At 45.9% G+C, this 26661-nt stretch overlaps 1 protein-coding gene across 1 annotated transcript in view; it reads left to right on the plus strand.

Moving 5' to 3' along the window:
• Nucleotides 1–26661, plus strand: part of RXFP1 (relaxin family peptide receptor 1) — a 1193379-nt gene that overhangs the window by 1124913 nt on the left and 41805 nt on the right. The window contains exons 15-16 of the mRNA XM_078677666.1: nucleotides 15785–16014; nucleotides 21909–22319. Coding sequence (XP_078533792.1) covers nucleotides 15785–16014; nucleotides 21909–22319 — 641 coding nt within the window. The remainder of the gene's footprint in view (nucleotides 1–15784; nucleotides 16015–21908; nucleotides 22320–26661) is intronic.

A 26661-nucleotide genomic window follows, 5' to 3' on the forward strand; every position in this document is an offset into this window, starting at 1 on the left:
TCTCCTGGATGCTTGGGTTTTTCCACAATCACCATCTGGGAGACCCATGAAGTGTGTCCAGACACCTTTTCAATTACATCCAGGTCTTCAAATTCCTCAAACTACTTATGCACCAGCAGCTAGAGGTGAAACGATATTCTTCCGTGGTGAAGCACTAGCAGCTTGATGGTGGGTCTATCAACTTGCTGAACAGCTGATGGGCAGCAAGAAAACTATGGACACGCACCACCCCAGCTGGCCATGAGCTTGATGTCTCACTATTCATGGTTGGTATTAATGGTTTGATTCATGGTCCATTTGTATCCTTGTTGTAATTGTCAGAGGATTTGCAGGGATGAGAGCAGGCCAGAGTTCCTTTTTCGGTCTCGGCTCTAGTTGGTGCACATGCCCTGTCTCGAACCGTGAAATTCTGTATCTACATTTGGTAAGAAGAAAGTGGGAAACCCAATCTACCCTTGGGAAATGCAACGAGTATAAGGTAACTGCGCCTACAAGGGATTTCATTTAGAAAACTTTTTTAAACCAGTTAAACGGATAACTTTGTTAAGCCCCAATTGGTGGCTAGCATAAGAACAATCTAAACATCAATTCGCTCATTTACATCACGATAAATCAACAAACATTTATTGTAATTTATCGTGATGTAAATGAGTGAATTGATGTTTAGATTGTTCATATGTCAGCCACCGATTGGGGCTTAACAACGAAGTTATCTGTTTAACTGGTTTAAAAAAGTTTTCTAAATTAAATCCCATGTAGGCGCAGTTACCTTATAATAGTATCTACATCTGGGCTTACAGCCCGTCCATAGGCTTCCCATTTGCTGGCACCATCATCGCTCTATTTTTCGCTCTACCTAATTTTGAAGGCCATGCATAATTCTTGCCTCTTCCAGTGTTTAGCTTTCCCCGCGCACACTGCCCAACTCCATTTAAACCTATGAAGAGGTGTTTTGGGTCTACATTTTTCTTTAAGAGCGCTTCTGTTTGTACTTATTTATTTATTAATTTATTTGCGAGTTTATAAAGCGCTTGAATAAACTCCCAAAGGAGTATCTCCGCGCTCAAAGACAACAGAAGCAAGAGCCAGGATAATAATAATAGTACAAGAACAAGACCAAAGCTCACATTTGACTGATATTCGACTACCTCATAACCTAACTATTTAGACCTGAAACATAAAAGTTTTCAGTTGTTTTCTGAAAGCAAAATGATCAGAACACTGTCTTAGTTGAAAAGGAAGACTGTTCCACAAAATAGGACCCAACACTGACAAAGCCTTGCCACCCAATCTGGTCCTGCTAATCTTGGGTACCCTCAGCAGCAGCTGATCACTTGACCTAAGGGTGCGTATGGGAACATATGGAACAAATGTATTTGCCAGATAGAGAGGTCCTAGGTCATGTAGTCCTTTATGTACTAATTGATCCTGCTCACGCCGCTGTATGAGGAAGCACACTCACCCACCCCCGTCGAGCATCTTGACAGCAATCTCTTCACTTACACTCCTCAAAGTGACTTGTGTACACATAGCTGGAGGTGAATGAAACCCTATCTGGTCACTCTCCCCTAAACAATAATCTTATGCCCCCTCTCTCACATCTGTTTTTTAAATTTCTTCTCCTGGGAACATTTAGAAGTGCAGATATTAGTGTGCAACAAAGCGGTGTACAACTTTCTACCTGTGCCACTGTGCACGCAAAGTAGAATGCGGGACGAGGTGGACAGCTTCATGCATGTGCTGCTGGAGATATCGGGTGAGTAGCCAGCACTGGGTGCCAAGGTATCTGCCGACTCCTGTCTCAGGAATTCTTTGCTCCGCTAAAAAACTTTTTTTAGCCATGTCATTCAGCGCCGCATCACAGTTCCCATACTTATTTCAATGCCCTTTAAGGACTGTTGGGTAATGATCTGTGGGCATGGAACGCTCAAGTATTTACAAACAAACCAGGTTTTCGAGCTGTGCTCGTTTGAAGACTTTTCAATGGTAATTACGTTAACTGATGCTGGAGCAGTGGACCTTTGCACTTTGTTACCAACTGGAAGGGGCTCATTGCTTGCTTCACTCATTTTGCTTAGCTGGTAGTATAACCCTGTGACCACGTGACCTGAAACTAATAAATATGGGGATGGCAATTTGGGCCAGGAGACCACCTGTGCCTGAACCGATTGAAGAAGCATTACGCCTCCGAGTAGTTTTCTCAGGCCTTGCAAACCCACACATGGGTGAACCCTTGCTTTGAAGTAAGTCAACCAGTGCCCTGCATACAAACCGAGGTTATCGACATAACAGCCACAGCTATGAAGTGCAACTCTCTGTAAAACAATACAGCACTCTGTTAAACCGATTCCAAGATCTTCTCTGATTCTTTTAAGGAGGTGGCCAGGCCTGCACAGATGGCTAACCTGCTGACATCACAAGTAGTTTCTTTTTATGTTTTTAGGGCTGAGCATGATGTTTCACAATGATCGAGCCATGCCTCTTTAACAAGACACCCATTCCAGCTTATCAGGAAGGAAAGGTTGCATCTTTATTGACACCGTTCTGCGCTCTATGAAGTGCTCTGGGTAATGTCTGTGGTATTTCAGGATACCTCGGGGCCTCCACGTCGTGGACTAGGTCGGACCAATTTAATGCGCTTGAAATAACACCACGTACACACAGTATTGCAGTATGGGCCAAGGCCCTGAGCAGTCATGCACCCTTTCATTTATACCTTCGGGCGAGCCCGCCTTCTGGGTGCACACGAACTACAACATGTTATAGTGCGGGCCGGGTGACTCCGTCACTACATCCCTCCTTTCCTTTAGATGCAATGCTGCTGAATGTCCCCACAGCTGTCTTTGGGCATGCAGCACACAAAGTCTCGGAGTCTCTGGCTGTGGGCAGAGTTCGGCCGGAGACTATCTCTGGCCCCGGGAGTTGCTGGTAGTCCCTGTCCCTGCCGTGTCCCCTTAGGATGACAAGGGACTCAGACTGCTCGTTGGCTGTTCTTCACTTGCTGCTGGTGCCCGTTCCTCTTGGTGCCTTGGCGCGGGGTCGGCGTTTTCACCTGGGGTACTTGGTGGCGATACTGCTTCCTCACCGTCTTCTTCGCCTCTGTTGTCACCTCCGTGCTCTGCGCATGGCCTGGTGTTCACTTTCTTGAACCAGGATATATTCCTGGTGATTGTGTGATGTCCATGCTGAGCAGACACTATGGTTCCCTGCACCTCTGTGACTTCCCACACCTCTGGTTTGTATGGGGTGCGATATTTCCATCTGGGATAACGATCTTTTACTATGACACGGTCTCCCACTCGGATGCAGGTCACTTGTGCCTTCCGTGCTTGGCTTACTTTTTCATTGGTGGCCTTCCTCCTGGCTTGCACGGCTGCTTTATCTAAATCACTTGGGCACCATGAAGGGTCAGTGGGAATACCATCTCGTGGGGCCTTCCGGAACAGTAAGTGCGCTGGGGGACACTCTGTCATACAGTGCGGCATTTGATGATATGCCCTCAAAAACTGTTGCAGGCACCACTCAGCAGCTTCTCCTTTCTTGAATCCGATCCGCAAGGCTCGGTTTAGGGTCCGCATAAAACATTTTATCTTTCCATTGGCCTATGGCCACTGTGGCATTAATTTGCGATGCCGGATGGCATGGGACACCAGATACTCCTGAAACTGTCTCCCCTGGAAGGGCAGCTCATTATCCGATTTGATCTCTTCTGGAAGTCCTAAAATCACGAAGACTCAATCCAGGGTGGCATTGACCAGGGGAAACGCATTGGACGACACCACCTCAACGACTGGATGTCTGGAGTGAGAGTTTATGAGGACGAGTGTGTTCGGCCCATCGGGGAATGACCCAAAATCGATGCTGATGTGGGTCCACGGGTCTTGATATGGATCTTCTGTGATATTGGGATGAGGTGTCGGGTCATTGCTGGTGATGTTGCATGAACGCAGGCGCAAATTGTATTGTTAACTCCTAAATAACTATAATGCCAGAAGAACAGAACTCAACTCCTTCCAGTTGAATGACCATCCCAGTTTTCTTTTTCTAAAAGTTCCTGGACTGAATGAGGATCCAGTGTTGCACCACAACCATAGGACAAGGAATCTGCATTCAACAGAACTGGAGTTGAAAACTGAAGAGTAGGCCCCCCACCCTCACCACCAAAAATGACACTGGACTAGCCACCAATGCATCTATTTCTCAATTAAGTTCAAAACTGCAATCCTGCTGTTATATTGATGAGAGGATGGATCTCACCACCGGAGGATGTGTCTGGATATTGGACCGAGACATTATATGCCCAAGGTACAACAAGCACAGTGGAAACCTATAAAATGAGATACAAGAATATTAGAGCTTAGAAACTGATACCTAAACTAGGTGCTCTATCCAAAGGAATCCTCTGCTTGCTATATCTCTATGTAGCTGCATCTATCTCCTGGCAGAGGCGTGCTGCTTGCATAGGTGAACTGACACATGGGTACGGATGACACCGGCAAGGACAACAAACCTACTTCCATCTGATATCATGTTCCAGTAAATTCAAAATTCTTGAGCAGCAGTTAACCTTGGCTAAGATGATAAGAAACTCAAGCTCAACGTTTAGCAAACTGTTTACACATGGTGCAAGTTCCCTATTTTGGTCTTTGCATGGATCAGCCAATTGTACAGGTATAGAACAGATGGACTTTGATGCCCTTGAAGTGGAGCACTGCCGGCAAGACATTGGGGAAGAGTCTCGGGCTGGTTTTAGACTGAAGGGAAAGTCTTAGAACTGATAATCTAACAGAATGGCTGCAAATCATAGGAATTTCTGATGGCCTGGTCAAATGGGGATATAAAAATACACATCCTCAAGATCCTGAGCTGCAAGAAACTCCACCGTAAAAATCAAGGCAATAATATTCTACAGTGTGTCTGTCTTGAAACAGATTGTTTGAATGAATTGATTCACACTTAACTTAATAACCAGCCGAATTCTCTTGAGATCATTAGCACCAGAAAGATTTGGGAATAGACCCCTGAGCTACCAGAGAACCATGTCTCTACTTTTAACCATCATTGTTTTAAATCAGACAAGTAGACTCACCTATTACAACTTGCTTCAAAGAACTACTTAGTCTATTTTAACAACATCATTCCTATGCACTAACACTTCACTACACCTATCTGCACCTCATGGCCCTACACCCCCACTTCACATCTTAGCTTTGGAATAAAAGAACTCCGATAAGTGAGTGTGAGGGCATTAGTTCATAAAGGAGTGGATTCCCCTGTCCGTTCCCTTAGACAATTGACCAACCACATGTTCTCTCTTCTGCTTCTCTTGAGTAACAGCATACTCTGTTGATACACTTAATAGGTACCTGAGCTCCGCTCCTTCTAAGGAATTGGAGTAATAGGCTTTTTGTTCCAAAAAGATTGAATACCATTCTGGAAAGCAACTTGTCTGTCTAGCATGAGGTCAGAGAGTTCTTAGCACACCTGAATCTAGTGGAAGAGAGGAGGCTCATACTTGGAAGAAGCATCTCTCCTGCTGTGTTTGCCAGAAAAGTTTCACCCATCTCTAAAAACAAAGGGCAAGTAGGGAGAACTAGAATGAAAATTCACACACCATAGACCAGTGACTTACCTTTGTCCCAGTTCACCATTATGTGAGAGCCAGAGGATTGCACACGCAATCCTGCTCTGCATCCAGAATATTTCTAACACTGTGGAGCTACATGTTGCACTTCCCAAAAGCTGGAGGGCCGCCATCAAAGTTCAACTGGAGAAAGCACATGGGGATTTCTTCCCATAGTTGAAGCTGTCCTACTTTCAGATACTCACCCCAAGAGGAATCAAACAAAAAGATTCTTAGTCCATCAAACCCTCCCTCCTTCCACTACCGGTCCAGACAGGAACTGAAAGAAGTCTCCCAGAGAGCGCCTGTCCATCTCGAACCTGCGCTATGCCACAAGAGTGCAATGTAAAAGCAAAAGTCGCAGGATCCAGGAAAGGAAAAGGGTAAGCGCTGTACCTCTAATATGTACACAGAAGTGTGCACAGACATACAGAAAATAAAAACAAGAGGAATGTGGCCAAGTTCCCATTTCACAGGATACAACTAAAGGGGAGAGTTTTAAAAACAAATGGTATGTGCTAGGAAGTACCTTCCAAGGAAGTGGGCCTTCTCATGAGAAAAGGATGGGGACAAGGAAGGATGACGAGGTAATCTGCTACCCCGCTTATGGTGAGGATTCCCATGGCAAGTCCATTATACCTATCTTTAATACAGCTGGACCGGAAACCAGAACCAATATTGGTAATAAAAATGTTCAAACCAGCACCACACACTATAGGTTACCTCAAACCGAATGGAGCCACAGGTACATGCTTGGGCAATGGGAGGCCCCTGAGCCTGCAGCCTAATGGGGATATGCAGAGTAGCAGAACGACTAGTGTGAACCTGCTATCTTGTATGATTTTACAAGGAATCTTTGTAGCCTTCTCATGGTACTCATTTTGTCAAACTTACATTGTTGGCCCTATAGTTGTGATTCTTAGTTTGCCCTTGTCTTCATGACTTTCCTCTTGTCCCTTTGCTCTCGGAATTCCACATTTGTACCTAGATTTCGGCATTGATGCTAACAAATGTTAATATGCATGTGGATATGTGTTTTATTTTTCGAAAATGAATGATTGTTGTTTGGTATCGTGGTTCCAAGATGTCCCTTTCTCCTTCCCATTTGCAAATATGTATACAATTCTGCAACTCTTCATTATAAACAAAGATACATTGTAGGTACAATGAGATAAATATCACTAGAAAAATACCTGTACTTATCTTCAACATAACTTAAATTTTAACAGGATTGTTTTTCAGGTTGTAGTTTTTGAAAAAGCTTCTCATAGGACTCTACTGCACGGGCTGCACAGAACGTGTTTTTTTCTATGAAAGTGCAGCAATAGGTATTGTCATAACAACTGCAATAGTTAAAGATGCGTACATCGAAAAGCTCTGTCCTGGGGAGTCATTATCAATGTAAAAGACAAATGGCCTCAATCACAAAACCCTGAATGCAAAAGTCAGAATTCTACTCTTGGAACTTTCCTTCATAAATCTCTGACTATTTGTAGTAGGTAAAACTCAGTAATTTATTCTCCAACTGTTTGAAATTCAGAGAGTACCCAGCAGGTATACTCCTGCAAATCCAGAACAGTCATACCTCATTTTGCAGAAGAAATAAAATGCTGAACACCAGCCTGATGACCAGATTGTTGTGAAACTTTCAAAAATGAAGAAAACCTCTTCCTCAAAAAAATATTGACATTCAATAAATAAAAACACCATAGTAAGGGAACAAGGGATACAAGAAAATGGCAAAAAAAACGAGTAAGGAGAAAAGGGTCAGGAGTAACAGATCAATGAATGGAAAGAGGTCATAGGGATTTGGAGTTAGTAGGATATACGTGACAGTAGTGCCTGGTGTAGAGGCTGAGTAGGAGTACTAAAGTATAGGTGATTGCAGGGCCTCATGTGGTAGGTATGTGTAGGGATAGCAGTACTAAGGTAAGGTATAGGTAGTGGGTAGAGGTCCTACGGTCTAAGCAGAGGTAACTTTGCTATGGTATAGCAGGGGTAGTGTTACTAGGGTGTGGCAGAGGGAGTAGACGATAAGTAGGTACAAAGATACTAAGAAATAAGTAGGGAATGAAGGAATATAGGTGTAGTTGTACTAGGGTCTAGCCAGGTTAGAGAAACTAGGATATGGGAGAGACAGAGGCAGTAGGATAGGCGGAAGACGAGGTACTGGGTTATCAGTAGAAGCAATATGGTATAGGTAGGGGAAAATATATCATGGTATACTTCAGTGCTAAACCTACTTACCAATAGGTAAGTAGTCACGGGTAGATCAGAGAGTTAAACAAAATCATTTCTGAGTCAATCATGTAGAAGGGTACAATAGCTTTTCCTTCCAAGACACACCTTCCTCTGGCAACAGTTGAGTTTGTTCTATATTGACCATGCACCTTTGATAGTAGTAGGTTGGCACACCTTTTTAAAGTGGGAACCTACCTGCAAAGTGTTGAATAATATCCACAAACGTATAAGATTGTTGGTGTTCAATGCATTATGCATAGTTTCCTGCCCTAATAATAAACAAAGTGGGTGTAGCTTGGCAAGCCAAGATGGCGGTTGCACTTTAAGAGTGCTCCAGACCCCTTTACGATCCGTCTCCATCCTGCAACTCATCCAGTGGCATCCTTTCAACTGGGCCACTTCCAGCTTCGAGACACCCGTCGTGCAGCAACCCGACACCAAAAAAGCACTTACGGCGAGTAGGGAAGTTAGCAGCGGCAACCCAATGAACAGCCCCAAAAGGGTCAAAATGGGGGCCGCCTGGCTCATCATTTGGAGGCTGTTTCCATGATTCCAGTGGCAGAGGAATGCACCAGGGCCCTGCTGACTGGCCTGCCGCACCTAGGGGCATGTGGCTCCTTCCACGATGTTGCCTTAAGCGGGTCTGTGAGCCTAAGGAAGTCGCGGCGCCTGGGATGGGGGCCCGTCCCTGAAAGGGACTGCTGGCGCTCATGCAGTCCTATGAGGTGGAAAGGGGACCCTAGAAGAGCAGAGGAGCTCCCTCACTGCTCCTCAAGTCGGTGGCAATCCTTACCTGCCCTCGATGAGCATGTAAAAAGACAACTGATCCCCTGCTGGCAGCACGCCCTGAGCGGTTCAGTGGCTGCTGTGGGGCACGGACTTGAGCGCAATAAATCGCCTGTGGGACCTGTGAGCTGGTGGCATGCTCCCCTGCTGTTGAGTCCCGTTGAGTCCTGCCCCCTTTGGATCTGCTGAAACAGTGCGGGAGCTGCCTCCCTGCGTTCTGCTGAGACCGGCACTGCCCCGCACCCGGCCTCTGGGGCCTGCAATCACTGGATATTGGAGTGACAGCCTACAGCTGCAGTGGGCACACAAGGCTCCCAACGGAGTGTAAGGTGAGGAAGAGGCACCTGGGGAGGGGGTACATGCCACTGACTGCCCACAGAGGCGGGGATGGTCCTTGGCCACCGCGGTGCTCTCCCGTGTGGACTCCATAGAGGCAGTCGACTTTTAATCGGCAGGGTGCCTCGAGGAAACAGGTGAGTGAAGCGAGGTATGGCTGTCCCGTCAGCTGCCACATATAAGCCAGGAGGTCCAGCTGTGAGCCCCTCGGGATCGGGCCCTGTCGTCCCGACTCCTCCTTGGACGCCAAGGGTGCTGCCCGACCCACAATCAGAGGGTCTCAACACCATGTCACTGGTACCGCCTGAGACCCTGGCAGCGGGGTAGCCTGAAGCCTTAAGTATTGATGATCTGGGGCAGCCCTGCGGCTCTCGGCCTGCGATCGGCAGGACATAGCTGCTAGGCCTCGGCGCATTGCCTGTTGCAGCCTTGGGTGGAAGGACACCTGGAGCAGTTGGGGACCACACGTCGGGCCGGTCGCGTCAAGATTGAGGGGGGTGAGTGCATGCAACTCAGCCCGCGACCAGCGGGACCTCTCACCTGCCCGTGGGAGAGGCCCTCCTCTCCCCCACCACAGTCCTGCACAGAAGATGAGACTGAGATAACAGTGACACTAATTCCCTGGTACCCACACTGACAGACTAACGACACCGGACCGGTGCTGCACCCAGGTTGGGGTCTGGCCCCGGGGTGTGCAACATTGCGAGGTGAGCAGGAGCTGCATTGGTTTCCCCCTGGAGACGGCAGATGAGTGAGATGCCAAATACAGCCCAATAGGGACACGGCTCCCTGATCGGAGGGCTCACCGTAGGTAGATGAAGGCGACACTACTGGGCCACCGGCAAATACGTGAAGCGTCAAAAACTAAGGGGCACTAGGATCCCGAGCAGACCCAAGCAGTCCCCCAAATCGTTACTTCAGTGTATAAGGGCGCTCACAAGATCCAGGGTGCCACCAAGAGAGATTAGTCTCCGATCCCCCTGTCCAGGGGGTACCGCAGTTGTGTCTACACATCCTTTGAATCTCTAGCAGGACAGATGACCCAAGCAGATGGACACAGTGGCCCAGGCACTCTCACCTTCACAGCCTGAAGGAACCTTAATGAGTCAGTGGGACCCTCCGGCACGGATAAACCTGCCAACATCTCCCTAGCCCAGGGGACGAAGACATGATGAGGTTGACTGAGCAACTATGGGGAAGGACAGAGGGGCTAAACCTGGGTTGACTCAGACCCGGATAGAGCAGTACCCAATCAATTGCCCGGGTGATGGTGAGAATGCACCTCCTGCGGTTACCCACTTAGAAGGTGACTTGGCCACCATCCCTCAGGCCATCAAGATCTGTCAGGAGTCAATGGAGACTAATATCGGGGAGGTGCGAGTGGACATGTCCCTCATTCTACAGGACCTCCGTAACGCAACAACTCACATCACCGAAACAAAATCCCGCAACTCGGAGGTTGATGATGATGTCTCCACTCTGAAGGCGCAAGTAAAGCAGCACCTATCCCACACATCTGACCTTCATAAGCGAGCAGAGGATGCCAAAAATCAATCGCATCAAAATAATCTTCACCTGGTGGGTCTTCCTGAGGGGACAGAACCCTTGCAAATGAACACCTTCATCAAAGACTGGATTAAATCCTGCATGCCCCCGAACGCCTTGTCATTGTGGTTTGTGGTGGAGAGGGCCCACTAAGCGCTTGCCTCCAAGTCGCCTACAGGAGCCCCACCCCGGCCAATAATAGCAAGGATTCTGAATTTTAAAGACTGCAACCCCATCCAGCAGGATGCTTGCTCCCGCCCAGAGTTGTTCCACAACAGCGCCAAAATTATGATCTTCACCGATTACACCAAAGTACAAGCCCAAAGAAGATCATACACTCAGGTGAAACAGAAGCTACGGGCCCTCAATCTGCAATACAGACTTCTCTTTCTGGCCCGCCTCAAGGCGATATCCCGGAACAGGACACACTTCTTTGATATGCCGGAGGCCGCATTGACCTGGGCAACTGAGGAGCGCCCAGTACGCCAGCTAATGTGTGCCCCTCATCCTGAGGCCCAGAGGGGACCACGAGTTGGCAAGACAGAAGGCGCCTGTGTGAGGCACACAGGGTCTCGCAGAAGACGCAATGCCCGTGGAGTGACTTCCTCCTCGCCTGCAGGATCCCCCCGGGAGAGGGCAGATTGTTGATATCTCAGGAACCGGCAACCTCCTTGGGAGAACACTGAGAGACCTGACCCGACACCCAAGTGGCGCTCCACGGGCTCTTGGGGCCAAGCTTTGCTGACACCAACCTTTCACATAGCCCCCATATCTGATATTAGGTACTAACGTCTTAATCTGGATGAGTGTGAATCCTTAATTGTAGAGGGGCCGAATGCTTCCACCCACACCATGCTACCGTAGCTAGGTTTTTCTTGCACTCTTAGTCTCTGTTTACCAGGCGACAAATGCTTCAATTGGGGAAGTATGGGGTGGGGGGTTGGTTGGGACACAGGGTAGGGACTGTTCTCCCTGCTTCTGAATTGGTTTGTGTTAATCTGTTTCCCTGCGTCACTGTCCACAATGTTAACAATCTCTTCCTGTCCAGTCCAAATGACACAGCTGAGTGCCCTCACCCGCCCACAAGACCTAACCCTTGGGTACGTCTAAGCACCCCAGACTTCTGGCCCAGCATGTTGCAACCCTACGATAATGACGCAACCTTATACCGGGAGTGAACCCCTCAGAGTCCTCTCATGGAACATTAATAGGCTCTTAGATAAAATTAAACGGACTGCGATTTTAAAATATGCACGCCGGATCCACCCAGAAGTCCTTTTATTGCAGGAGACACACCTGATGGGAAATAGATGCCCCTTTTTAATGCGTCAGGGATTCGACAGGGTGTGGCATTCAGGGTTCACTTGAGGGGCTCGTGGTATGGCGATACTTCTGCTACGTTCCCGTTTTGTCACCCACACAGGTACACTTCTTGATGCTCCCATCAACCTGATGTCAATTTATGCCCCACCGGCAAACCTAGACTCCACTCTCCAAGCAGCAGTAGCGACAATATCCTCCCTCCCTCATGGTTCAATGGTGATTGGAGGATACTTCAATGCCGTCCCAGAACCTGCTAAAGATGCCACGGGCTCACCGTCCTCCCATAGAAAAGCTGGGGCAAAGCGTCTTGGAGACTGATCCTCCACACTGGGCCTCTGCCATGTTTGGCGAACTTGACACCATACAACACTGCAATACACGCATGTATCGGCCGCACGTAATACCCACTCCCACATTGACCTCATCTTAATGCCAGCCCCAGGTTGCAGGTCGCTTACAGAGAACAAAAACCTGGTATGAGGCATATCAGACCACTCCCCACTCCTGCTGCAGATAGGGAGCCCCACAGGTGCTCCCAGCCCTATATGGAGATTGAATACATGGTTCCTTCAGGACCCAGAGTATAAACGAGCGATTGAGGGTGAACTGAAACATTATTTTCACACCAATGAGGGCAATGTCCAACTTTAGGGTACACTCTGGGAGGCGGGTAAGGCCGCAATCCGTGGGTATGCCAAGGGGTTCCTTAGGCATAGATGGTGGATCCAAGACCATCATCTCTCCCAACTTGAAGCCAGATCCCTCCGTCTGGAAATGGTGATGGCTACTGCAAATGCAGAAGCAGATCTCCAGCAGCTTCACATAATACACAAAGAGATTAGGACTATGTCCCTTGAATCTACCAAGATGATCTGGCGATCTTCGGTGGCCCGGGTCTGTGGTTGGGAGACAAGAATGGTGAATTGCTTCATTGGCTCGCTACGCACCCCCTGGCCAACCGGATAGACCCTGTGATTCAAGACCCCTGCGGGCAGGTCTTTTGCACCTCCGCAGATATCGTGCAGACCTTCACAAACTATTATGCCAGACTTTACACAGCAGACCACCAACGTAACTCAACCACTGTCTCCCTCTTCCTGCCGAGTGGCCCCCTTCCGCAGCTCTCAGAAAGGGACCCTAAGGCTTTGGAAGAGCCCATTACGCCAGAGGAGATCGAAGAAGCGATCTCAGCACTGGCTACCCGCAAGACTCCTGGACCGGATGGGCTGCCGGCGGAATACTATGCGGCGTTCCAGGAGATTCTGATCCCACGGCTCCACGCCCTGTTTAATGAGGTGCTGGAGAGAGGCACCTTTCCCCCTTTCACCGACACAGCCACCATCGTGCTTATACCCAAACTGGACCCTCCCTCAGCCTCATGCTCTAACTACCGCCCCATCTCCTTAATTAATACTGAGATTAAAATCTATGCTACGATTCTCACCACCCGCCTGAAGCGTGTGATCTGCGCTCTCATACACCCTGATAAATGCAGCTTCATAGCACACAACACTGCCTGAGACGCCTCCATGTGGCCCTTGCTTACCGCCATTTTCTCACGCCGTATGTGGCCCTTGCTTACCGCCATTTTCTCACGCCGTAGTTAGCCTTTATTGCTACTTAACTTTGAAAAGGCCTTTGACACGGTACTGGAGCTACTTGGGGACTGTGCTGGAGCAGGTGGGTTTTGGTCCTCATTACCGGAAACTGGTAGGAATCCTGTACTCCAACCCATCTGCCAGGGTCCTTGTGAATGGAGCATTGCCAGACGCCTTTCCCATCAGGAAGGGAACCCGACAGGGGAGCCTTCTCTCCCTTCTCCTGTTTGCTCTAGCGATAGAGCCGATGGCCTGTATCATACATGCGGAAGAACAGATACAGGGGTAGCGCATGCCCTGTTCCCATGAATACCGGATTGCCCTGTATATGGACGATGTCCTGCTTTTTCTGGCCGATCAGGCCCAATCAGGACCATGGTGCATTCAGATACTCCAATCCTTTGGGGGAGTGCCGGGTCTGCATCTAAACCCGGCTAAATCCAGCTTGGTGCCCCTTCACACGTCACAGGAATGATTGGACTGGCAAACAAACATTCCCTTACGGAGACGTTCCTTTAAATATCTCGGTATGTGGGTGACCCTTCTCCTGGAGCTGTACTTGGACCCTCAATGCCAGCCCGCTACTCAAACGTACAAAAAACGATCTCTGTCATTGCCAAACCCTTCCGCTCAACCCCTTGGCAGGGTTGCCCTTTTCAAACTGATGGTTCTGCCCCACATCCTATACGTGCGCCAGAATCTCCTGCTTCACCTTACTCACAGCTGGTTCCGAGGGCTAGAAGGACTGCTCACAACTGTCCTCGTGGGTGGCTTGCGATCAGTCTGGCTCTCACACATTGCCAATGGCCCCCATACGATGGGGGAATGGGAATGACAAATCCCTTCCCGTACTACCTGACCACCCGCCTCCAGGTGATTCACGACTGGTTCAATGGTGGATGGGCGGATCCGGCCTATCAGCTAGAATTGGAGAGCCTCGGAGTCCCATAGACCCAGGTCATGTTGTATGGGGCACCAATTTCTCACACTTTGCCGGCAGTCACCCGGACGACTTTCCTAGCATGGCACACTCAATGGGACCGCAAAAGTGCACAACAGACACCCCTTTGGCACGGTACCTGGCTGTGGGAGGTTGGGACATTAGCGGGCTTTCACAAATGGGATCTCATCGGTATCACTCGCTAGGGGGACGTGTGGAGGGGTGGGCACTTGTCCTCCTTCCAAGAGCTGCAGCAAACATATTCCCTACAACCCACCCAATTTTACAGATACCTCCAATTGTGCCATGCCATTACCCTCCACAACCGTACCGCTCCGAAATCCCGGAGTTTCGTCCTATGGAAACTAAGATCCTCATGGGGAAGTTGGGGAAGGGGGAATAACCCAAATCTACCAATTACTGATAAACAACACCCCATCTACGTTGGACTCCCTCAGGACCAGATGGGAACAGTGGGAAGACTGGAGAGATGCACTGATGGCCCAAAGGGTATTAACCATGTCAGCCAGGCTCAGTTTCATTCAAATGTACTACCTTCACTGGGCATATCTTACTCCTAGGCTTCATCCCATCCCCTAAATGCCCTCGTTGTGGGACAGAATCAGCTGACTTTTACCATATGGTCTGGTCCTGCACTATCCTCTCCAGCTATTGTAGGTTGATTGTAGCGGAAATGAGTGGCATACTGGGTTAGCCGCCCCCCCTACCCTCTCACCCTTCCCCTGGGAGTGATGGATGGATTGGACGGTTCCTGTAATGGCAAACTACTCTTGGGGACCGCCTCATTAGTGGCCAAGAGAGACATTGCAGCGGCATGCAAATATTCAACAGTTCCCTCTCTTGCTAAATGGCGCAAAGGGAGCGGACTGGTGCGCCATTCAAGAAAGAACTGTTTACGAGGCGCGGGGCTGCCCAGCCAAACACGGACGAACATGGGACAAATGGTTGAACCTGCTGGACTGAATGTTCATTGCTGAAGGTTGGGGGGGCTAGGGGTCCGCTAAATTCTATTCGTTCCTAAGCTCAACAGGGAAAATGCTATGCTTGTGCTGAATTGTCTAACATGTCACAGTGACACCTTGTTCTGTTTGTCGGTTATAAAATCCAATAAAATTGGTTATCAACCAAAAAAATAATAAACAAAGTGGTGAAAAATAAACAATATTCTCATGGTTTCTGCTGCCATAAGTACATATTGAAGTTCCACTAATTCTTATTATGTAAACTAGGATGAGGACCTTGAAAGCACCATTGCATGTTTTTACACTGCTAAATCACAATGAGATGTGGAAAACCATGTGTGAAATAGGTTCTAAATGTTTCCTGCATATTCATGTTCAATATTCTTTGAATCTTGTTTCTCTCCTAAAGATATTTCAAGAAGTTCCAGTACTGTGGATTTGCCCCTCACGTGCGGACTTGCAAACCGAACACAGACGGTATCTCATCTCTGGAGAACTTGTTGGCCAGCATTGTACAGCGGGTGTTCGTGTGGGTGGTGTCCATAGTCACATGTTTTGGAAACATCTTTGTCATCTGCACGAGACCCTACATTCGATCTGAAAACAAGCTCCATGCAATGTCCATCATATCTCTCTGCTGTGAGTAGATTCCAGGAATCTAAGTAGTTGGCTCCTGTAGCAAAGTCCTAAAATAATGCATACTTATATCATGCATGCAAAGCAAAGTTTAACAATGCCTTAGGAAGCCTGGCAAATTGAACTCAATTAACATGTGTACATTGTTTTAATGGACCTTTGTAAACTGTATTAAAAGGTGCAACAATCAACAAATGGTTTAGCTAGGCATATGGTCAGAGACAGTAATAATTTCAAATGAAATACCAGTATTTGTAAGGCGCACAGCTACCTCTGAAGTGGTGTCCCGGCACTGGGGGCCCTCGGGAAGATTAAGCAAGCTATTGCCCAGAGTCACATGGTGCTGGACTAACCTGCCGCCGGCACCGGGGATCAAACCGTGAACCCTGTAGTCCGGAGTCAGGCACCCTGGCCGCTGCGCCACACCTCTGCCACATAAGAACTAGTAAGAACAATACAGGCCGTAAAAATACCATTTTAGTCTGAAAGGCTGGACAAGAGCCATGAAATGTTAAATATGAAGTGCCCAGAGGTGGGTCCGGTGCACACTGTGTCACTGGAACCCAGCTATACCTGGCTGATGAGCCCTAACTAGGGCAAAACCAGTCCTGGGTTGCTGGTGCTACGGTTCAGGGAGGACATGGCTTGGAAGTTCGGGCTGGACTGTTCCCATTGGAGCATAGTCAAGAAAGGTTTTCATATAGCTGAGACCATCCTGAGGTGACATGGCGTGCAAAATAACGATGGAATGGGATGCAGCACGAGTAATTACCAGTGGCTAAGATTAATTTAAGTACTTCATCAATCACTTTTTTGTATGCTCTAGTGTGTTGTCCCAAGAGGGGCGGGTATGTCCAGATGTGGGTCCCGCACAAACTGTCCCTGAAACCAAATTATACCTGGCTGATGAGCTGCAACTATGGTGAAACCAGTCCTGCGTTGCTTGTGCTCTAGTTTAGGGAGGCCCTGGCTAGGCAGCTCCAGGTGGACTATTCCAATTGAAGCAAGGTCAAGCCTGATTTGCATATAGGTGTGTCCAAATTAAGGTAGCATGGTGTGCAAAATAACGATGGACTGGGATGTGGCCAGAGTAATTACCAGTGGCTGGGATTAATTCAAGCATTATATCCATCACTTTTTTGTATAATTTAGTGTGTCATTTTGTGGGCACGAATACTGCACATGCACATGCCTAAAAAATAACACTCTTTTCTCTTTAGTTACCGATAACAGTTGGATTGTAATTAAAAAGAAATGGGTTGATATTTTTAAAGCAGAGTAGTAGAAGCAACACAGGGTAGGACGTGGGGATAAAAGAAGCAACATTGGGATGTTTGAGGTGAACGGTGAAGCAACACAGTGGAAGGGCGAGGGACCGATGAAGCGGCACGGGAGGGGACCCAAAAGCAACGGCAGGCGGGAGAGAAAGAAACATGGGGGTTGAGGGAAAGCAACAAGCAGAGTGCAGGTCGGGAAATCCATGGGGCGAGTTCAAGAGAGAAAAGGGCATGGAGAAGCAACAGAGAGCAACACAGAGGGCAGTGAGAGAAACATAACAGAGGGAGACAGCTCAAAAACACATGCACTCTAATGTTCTGCTTCACACATAACAAAAACATTGTTCTTGAAAAGCAAGCAGTAGAACCAGCGATACCAACCAATCAAAGAGATTGTAAAGAGGCAATGCTCCATAGGAGGGAGAAAAATAAGAATGACAAGCTGGGCCATGAATAAGAAGCAGCAAAAGTGAGTGGCACAAAATGCCAACCAGTGGTAAGCAATGGGGAGGCTCCAAGCCCCTCTATGTTCTTGGTAAGCCACAATATGCCTAACAACAGGCAGCGCATACACTTTCTAATAGGCTTGACATAAAAAAGTAGGAAAATGGAAGTAGATCTGGACAAACAGAAGCAGCCTTTTCAGATCTTCTGTGGCTGTGCCTTTTGATTGGTCGTTCCCAGATTTCTAATTGGTGATAGGTGGGCTGTCTGTATGTGTGTGTGAGAGAGGATGGATGGATTCCCAATAGGGTGGCTTGCGCTTTAAAGGCAGAGATTATTTGCTGATCGTGTCTGTGTTCACTAGAGCACCTTACACTGTGGACATTCCCCCTCCACAATGGATGGCTGCACTTTCCATGGTGCTTTTCCCTGCCACTACAGTCTATTAAGACCACCTCTCCCCCCATGCCAGGTATTATTGGTGAGCTTTTTGGGGTTCCTGAAATGTGAGGGGAATGAGTGTTGATAGGGCAATTGCAACAACATTTAGTCCTAAGAAAAAGATGAGCAGCCAAGAGTGGTCATGGTCTCCTGATGATTGACAAAACAGCTATCTGCCCTCCTGCTCGGACCGACACTGTCCCTTCATCCCCCTTCCCATTGTGTTCACACCCTGAATTCTCTGAAACTGAAGTCATGTGGTGATCAGGTGTGTAACATAGATCCCTGCAGCCCCTGTGGCGCAGTAGGGTCCACACCCTCCAGGGGCCCCAACCCTTGAAGATATTCATTGGCATTCAGATGAATGCCAATGAATATCTCTAAGATACAGGAGACTCATTGGCCACTCGTCACATTCTGCAGGGGAGCCTCATCATTTGATGTTACACCTCTGGTGGCGAGGAGTGCAAAGAAGTCCACCTCTCTCCCATTCCACTCAAAAGAATGAAATTAAAATACAAGGTTTCTGAACATTTCTGCTGCCACCCCCTGGGGATAAAGGCTCCCAAAATGCAGAAATGTCCTTTCCTCAGAAAGAAAAGAAGGCGAGTTAGAGAAAAGGGATTAAACCAATGAGTTCACTCTGGTGAAACTTTTAGGAAAAGTGGGAACCTTACAAAAATAATTTTTCATGAAAGATAATAGAAACTGAATTCCTCCCTGGATCCATGAGTTTTTATTTTCCTTATTTAGTTATAGGTTATAAAATGATGTTTATATTTATTTCCAACCCGGAATTACGAAAAATAGCTTTTTAAACAAAAATGCTACTGCCATCATGCTATTTGCCCAGACATGGCTCTATACTCATGTTAGCAGTTTAGGTTCAAATAGGATAAACACCCCTCGCTCATGTTTCCTTAACTCACTGGGAAGCAGCCCCCAGACACCAGCCACACTTTGAACAAAGAATCAAAATAAAGTAAATTGGCAGTGGCATGCATATAACTGATTCCACGCAAGCACTTCCAACAAAACCATAAGAAAATCAATGGCAACTTCGTTTACAGTTGTTTCAGAATGTATCATAAATTTGCAGGACCCTACAAATAGTTTGCTCAAAAACGAAAGTGAAGGTAGGTTTTCGGAACGGTTTATTCCTTACATTTCTGTTATTGTGCATATCAGGGAAGCCTGAGTGCTTAGTTGTAAGGCATTTCATACAGAATTACCAGATTCAAAATAATTGAAACCCACACTAGACTGGGAAAAACAAACACTGGGCACGTTGTGCATCCGTGATATTCAACATTGGAGGTGCCTTTTATCATAAACGGGCGGCTTTAGACTTCAATCAAGTGTTCTGGGCCTCCGTTAATTTACAATTAACTGCATAATGATTTCATGATATGCAAAAGAGATTTGAACGTATAATAATCAAGGCAATAATATGCTGGATTGTGTTCAATCATCACCCTCTACCATTTAATTTCAGTGAGTACACATAAGGAGAGAATCTTTCACAATGTTCACATAAACCAGGATGAAAATTGGGTGCCCTTGTTATTGAACCCCAGAATCAAGGCTGTGCACAACAGGGGTTGGAAATGAATTACATCATAAATGAGAAAATAAAACTCACTGAGAAAAAACACAGTTAAAGACAGGTATGGTTCTGACTCAAGTGCGAAAATCCCCCTAAATTCACCAATTTATGGTGAGCAATGCACACAACACACACCATAACGCATGCCATGCTCAAAACACCAGTTTGCTAATGGTGCAGACGCAAACAGAAGAGCCCTCAAGAGACCAATATGGTGTTGGTGTGAGCTATGGCATGCAATGTGTATTGGAAGGAATTTAGGGTCTGATTCATAGGAAGTTGCAATTGAAGAATTATTCCTACAGCTGTAGCATATTTTTAATCACAACACAATCTGGGAGCATTCCTGCGAAGGTGAGAGTGTTGAAGCTGCCTTTGGATACTGACATGCATAAACAATTACTCATTCAGAACTCCGAAAAGTGTCTATTTTCAGATACAGAACATGAACAATTCAATACATTTGCACAAATTATCTTTATTTCCGCTTCTCAATGAAGAATATAGTTTTGTTATTTGTGAAATCCTACCCTTAGATCCATGTCAGTTTCCGATCCTGAAAACGACATGCTAGGGGTTTGCCAATACTCACAAATATGTCAATTTCAAGCCATTCACCACATTCAGCAGATGTCCTAGCTCGAAACACCCGGCCGCAACCAACCACTGTGGATACATTTTGTCTCACCTAAAATTATGCAACACTGGTTTAATTTAGTATAAGAATCCATTATTGAGTGCAAATTCACATTTTATGAATTTCAAATGTGAAACTGATCTCGCAAATTATTCAATTTGTGAACCTAAATGCTACTTAAATGCTCAAATAGTTTAGCAAAGCTTATTGAATTTGAATGAAATGAATTTAGATTATTTTCAGAATTCCTTTTGGCTTTGAAGCTTTGTGAACAGAGTCTAATATTTTCTGGTAAGATAAACGACATTAGAAAGACAATTAATGAATTGAAGGGCAGCAGAAAGAACACATATGATATCCAGCTAATAAACAGTTGCTGGTCGCCTAGAACTCTTGTGAGGACATCACAGGCCACATGCACAAAGGATTTTTTTTGTTGCAAGTGGTCTGATTTCGAGTTTGTAAGCGCAAAAGTGTTTTTTACAATGTACTAAACCCATCTCAGGAGTCAGTATCTTTTTTGCAACTCCCAATACGGGTTTAGAAATGGATACTGCATTGCAATTGGAAAGGGCTTGCTGTAGGTGCCCATTCCACATAGCAATTACTATCCATATGAATAAGTGGTTTAGAATGAAAATACCAAAAATTAACCGACCTCCAAATTAGCATGATAACCCATTTGCAAAAGGAAAGTGATCCCCTTGGAATCCCTTTTCCTCTGTAAATTAAAAAAAAAGTAAGTTTGTTGGAGAATATGCAGTGGTCCATGCCAAACCTCAAACATATTTTTTTTAAAGCAAGCTTTTCCTTTTAAAAGCAATGCTGTTTACTTTAAGGAAAATGAGCTGCATAAAAAATGCTTACTTTATTAAAAGGCAATCACAAACATGGTGGTCTGCCGACCTCAGCAGGCCATCATCTCTGTCATGGCACCCCATCAAAGGGAGTTGCAATTTGCAACCCACCTCATGAACTTTAATGAGGTAGGTTGGATTGCGACCTACTCTAAATCTAAATTCAAATCTACATTTACCCAAAACGATCTATTTGTGCATTGGTCGGTAAGGAAAATTATATATTGGTCGTTAAAACTTAGGTCACAAATTGCAATTAGTATTTTGCTGCCAGCAAATAGTACATCTGGTCCTACGTTTCTTGCCCATTGCATGTACTGCATCGTCTGGACAGAATCCTGGATCTTGGAAACCTCTGGTGAGTTTAAGAATTGAGCTTGTCCACCCTACTTCACGTAAGCCTTTCGCGAACCTGTCTTTGAATAGTGTTTTGTTCACCTGAGGTCTAGACTTGCCTTCTTTAATGTCCATCGAAATTAATCTGAGTTTATACATGGAGGTGACATATTCTGTACACAGAAAATGAGTCCCATTCCTGCTTATTTTCATGCACCTTTTCAGAGATTTGATCCATAAATACAGATTGTAAAACTGTGTGATAATAACATCATATCTGCTATTATCTTTATCACCAGGTGCTGATTGTCTCATGGGAGTATATTTATTGGTAATCGGGTATTTTGACCTTAAGTTTCGAGGTGAATACAACAGGAATGCTCAAGCTTGGATGGACAGTACACAGTGCCGCTTGGTCGGCTCTTTGGCAATTCTTTCCACTGAAGTCTCCGTTTTGCTGCTGACTTACTTGACTTTGGAAAAATACATATGCATAGTCTACCCGTTCAGGTGCCTGAAGCCGGGAAAGTGCCGGACAGTCACCGCACTGATTCTAATCTGGATTATTGGATTTGTGGTGGCTTTCATCCCACTGAGCAACAAGGACTTCTTCCAGAACTACTATGGTACCAACGGTGTCTGCTTCCCCCTTCATTCGGAGAAGCCAGAAAGCACGGCTGCACAGATCTATTCAGTCATCATCTTTCTGGGTAAGGGATGCTTCCTACTTCATGTCTTATTGGACTGCATTAGTTTTTCTCCAAACAGCCAAGTGAGGTTTTGGTTGAACTGATCTGTTATAAGTCTTCAGTGTTTTAAACAATACATCTCTATGAATACAGATGCAGGGGCGTAACGCAAGCCCCCGCAGCTCGGGGGCCCCCAAATATTTCAGGGGGCCTCATTCTGCCCCAATGTCATTTTATCTCGTAGTGTTGCATTATCAGCCCCCAGTAACAATAGCAACAGTGCTGGGTCCCAGTTCTGTTAAGCAGCAGTGCTTCCCTTGCCTTCTCCCACCCCTGGGGTGGGGGCTGGTCTGACAATTGCCAGGGCTGCTTTGGGTTCCCAGTCCGGCCCTGAATCTCTCCTTGTGTATTAGGGGCTGGGTGTCACGATGATATAAAATGACAGAAATTCTGCTCTCTGTGGCAACAATGGGGTGTGGTGGACCTGGGCAGTGGTGGCTGGTGAATTTTGGAAGTGGTAGGGCGTAAATCACTGCCAACATTTCTAACACAAATGAGTGCAGCAAGCAATGCAGTGCAGAGAGTGCAGTGAGTGTCTGGCCCACATAAAGTGGATTCTGCAACACTGTGACATTTTTTTATGGGAAACATATGGGCATGTAGGGCATTGTATGGCACTTTGGAAACTGATTGACCAAATAGATGTAGGTTGTACAAAGAATTTGAAATGACATCCTTAGACTATTCCCGTACAACATTTTATTCTTAGAAATGCTTGTGGTGTCTTCCCAAACCCACCAAAAAATATTAAAACAATGGATGGAAACTACACAATTTCTCTAATACAAAATATAAAATGCTATTTTAGTTGCTCATTTTCTGACAGCAGTGATGCAAGCTTTACTCAACACACACAGGTACAGCATGTGCAGTAATAAATCCAGTATCTTTCAAATACACAATATGTAGGCAAAATCAGTAACAGTTCAGGCTTCCCTTATACACAGAACAAAGTTCACACAAGCAGCAGCAGTGCAAGCTTCCCTCACATGCTACAATATGCTCTGCTCACTAATACAGAATGTTTCGCAAAAGCAGAGTACCCTTAACAAGTCTTGCAAAGAGAAAGGTAGTGTTCAAGCAGCAGTGGAAAAGTTCCCTAAAAATCACAGAAGAAATGCAGTATTGGTAACAGACCTGCCAGATAAGATTTGGAAATATTGTTGTCGTCATATAAAGAAAGTTTCCATAAATCAAAGGAATACACATACATTTTACGTTTAAAATAGAGTATACTACACCCCAAATGGATCAGCTGGTTCCCCTGAGTGTGTCAGATGCTCCACAAATCCTTCTGATTTTATGCACCTGGGCTGTCCCCTCCATTCTGTGTTTTTTGGGCCGAAGTGGCCCTCACAATTAATGAGATAGCAAGCACCCAGCTTGCCTGTATGCTCCTAGGTTAATCTTGGGTTATGTTGCTGATATTTCCCATGCAAGAAGGAAGTTGATGGCAATAGTACTGTTGCTGGCCCGGTGGCGTTTTGCCTGAGAATGGCTGAGGGGGCCTTTACCAAGGCACCCAGATTGGCTTCATGGTGTTGTATATTGCAATGAAATAGATGAGATGAACGCATCACTACAAGCCCCAAGAATTAGGCCTAGGCATATCTGGGTGGGGGCGTTCTGAGAATAATATGGTGCAGATAGAGAAAGCAGATGAAGACCCCTCTGCAGAGGACTGAGCACACTGAATATTGAATTAACCTCAGCAGCTAATCCTATATGAGGATATGAGGGAGAAATCTTTGGATGGAGATGCCCATTCTATTCCTTTGAAATAATGTACTGGATTCAGGCACTCTCAACGCGAGTGATGCGCATGTAACAATGTAACATGTAACAACCCATCTGAATTTCACGTCATTATTGGACTCATTTTTGTTTACTTTGGTTTATGTCTTTCAGTCATATGTTTGTATGGATTGTTATTTTACATATCAAAATTAATAAAACGATTATCAAATGATTAAAACAATGCGCAGTGGCTATATTAAACCTATAACCAGTTACTCAGTTTATACATCATAAGTTAATAATAAAATGTATGAAATAGCTTATACTTTCCAGGGAACAAAACTTGTGTAGTGTCATGGGGATTGTTCGATGTAACGATTTCCTACCTCTCATGTCAGTGTCCTTCTTGCAGTTATCAAATCAGCCGCTGTATTTAGTAGCTTTCCATATAAGAGAAATTTCTCTATCCATTGATATCACCATTGTCTCAGGAGAATAAAAAACAAAGCCCATCAGAGGCATAAGTTATGTGTGAAACAGTGTCCATTTGCGACAGAGCTTTGGGGATACATGACAGTTCTTCTCAAACTTGATGAAACCTTTAACGTTTTTTTATGTATCTTCAGGCATTGAATGACATCGTTTTGCTAATGCAATAGAATTTTAAATGCACCCAGATACACACACCTCAAACCCTCACTATTTTATTAGTGAATGGATGTAGTAAGACCAAAGACATTGAGATAACCCCTTCTTTTTCCAGATGTTTCTGGTAATCGCACCTTTGTAACAGTTCCTGGCATTGTAGATGTCACATACATTACAAGAGACCATACAGAACGCTGCAGCCAGACTCGCCCGTATCCCCCTAGACGAACCCTCATCACCCCCTACCTCAGGGAACTCTACTGGTACCCTGTAAGGAAAAGATGCCAGTTCAAGCTACTGACCCATGTATATAAGGCCCTACACAACCGCAGACCCACCTACTTGAACCACTGCCTGAACTTCCATCAGCCCACCAGACACCTCCACTCCGCGTCCCTTCTTCTGACCCTCATCTACAGACCTCCCCATCTCTTTCAGAGTTCTGAATGTCACGGGAGGCCTGGCTATTCGGCTAATCAACTGGACCCTGCCTGCGCCTGGACAATCTCATGGGTGACAAGAAGCGCTCTACAAATCTACTGATTGATTGGTTGAAAGATTGATTGAAGAGATGAATTACTTCCTGCTCAGTGTTTGCACACAGGATAGAAGTGCAATGGTAGAATATTTAGCAATGCGTTTGTCAGTAAACACCCCAATTCGTTTTAAAAATACTGAATGCATGTAATTTTATTAGTTGTATTCGGATGTTTTAAATAAGATGTGAAAAACTCTCTTCCCACTGAATTACCTGTTTACCTGTCTCCATCCTTATTAAAGCCTCCCATTGCTTCTTCCTAGGTACCAAGTCAAAGGCAGCACAAAGATCAATGAAAGCCACAAAAAAAATTCCCCTTCAATATCTACAGTCTTATTTTTGACCAATAGGAAGCGGAAGGCCTGGCCAATTTGAGCTAGTCTTATGTCTGAATCCTGCCTGGAGATTGGATAGAATGTGGTTGACATTGATGTAGTCCAAAAGTCTCTCCAAAACTTGTTTACAGAAGATTTTTTGGAGGTTGTCCAAAAGGCTGATTAGCCGATTAATTGAAGGGGTGCTTGGACTTCCCTTTTTAAAAATAGGAAAATTGTCTGCCCCTTTCCAGTTTTTGGGCATTGCTGCCCCTACTGCAGTTGTATTTGTAACAGTATTGATATAAGGTACCCACATGTTAGGATCACATTTGAAGAGATCTGCCGGGATCTTGTCTAGCCCAGGGCCTTCCCTAACTTGATTGAGGCTATTGCATGGGCAGTTTCTGCTAGGGTAAAGACAAGGGCAAAAAGAACAATTGACCTTACGAAAAGCCTTTATTTTGGAAACACAAACTGGCACTATATTGTATTGGGGACTGGTAAAATGTAGGAAAAACCTGGAGGTGCCAATCTGAATGATCCCAATGTTGAAATTGAAGTACCATCTCCCTGGACCAAAAGGGTCTCGCTGTCTACAGATGTATGGGTGGCATACAGTCAGTCAACCGTAGCAAAGGTAGAAGTAGAAGGGGCCAGATAAGGGTTGGCCCTAATGCTTCTTGGGCTCTACGGTCTCTGTGAGTGACTCAAGGGTGCAGATCTTGGGCAAAGATGGCGGTAAAAATAACCCAGCAGGATAAAAGACATACCATAATATTCTCCACTGGTAAAACATTTGACCAACAATTTCTGCACAATATCAGGAGACCTAAAGTTGACAATCACACAATTGCCCTACAAGCTATTTGCCAAGGGACCAACTTATCACACCATCAGGATGTCAAGCATTGACAATCACACAATCGCCGTACAAGTTTTTTGCCAAGGGACCAACCCATCACACCATCAGGATGTCAAGCACATCTGAGTAGAAAAAGTTGGCGTTGCTGGCAACCAATGAATAACCTTGTTTTTAAGCCCAGAAAACAACTCAACCTGATTG

This window comes from Lissotriton helveticus, chromosome 2_1 (assembly GCF_964261635.1).
Source record: "Lissotriton helveticus chromosome 2_1, aLisHel1.1, whole genome shotgun sequence".
NCBI classification, from domain to species: Eukaryota; Metazoa; Chordata; class Amphibia; order Caudata; family Salamandridae; genus Lissotriton; species Lissotriton helveticus.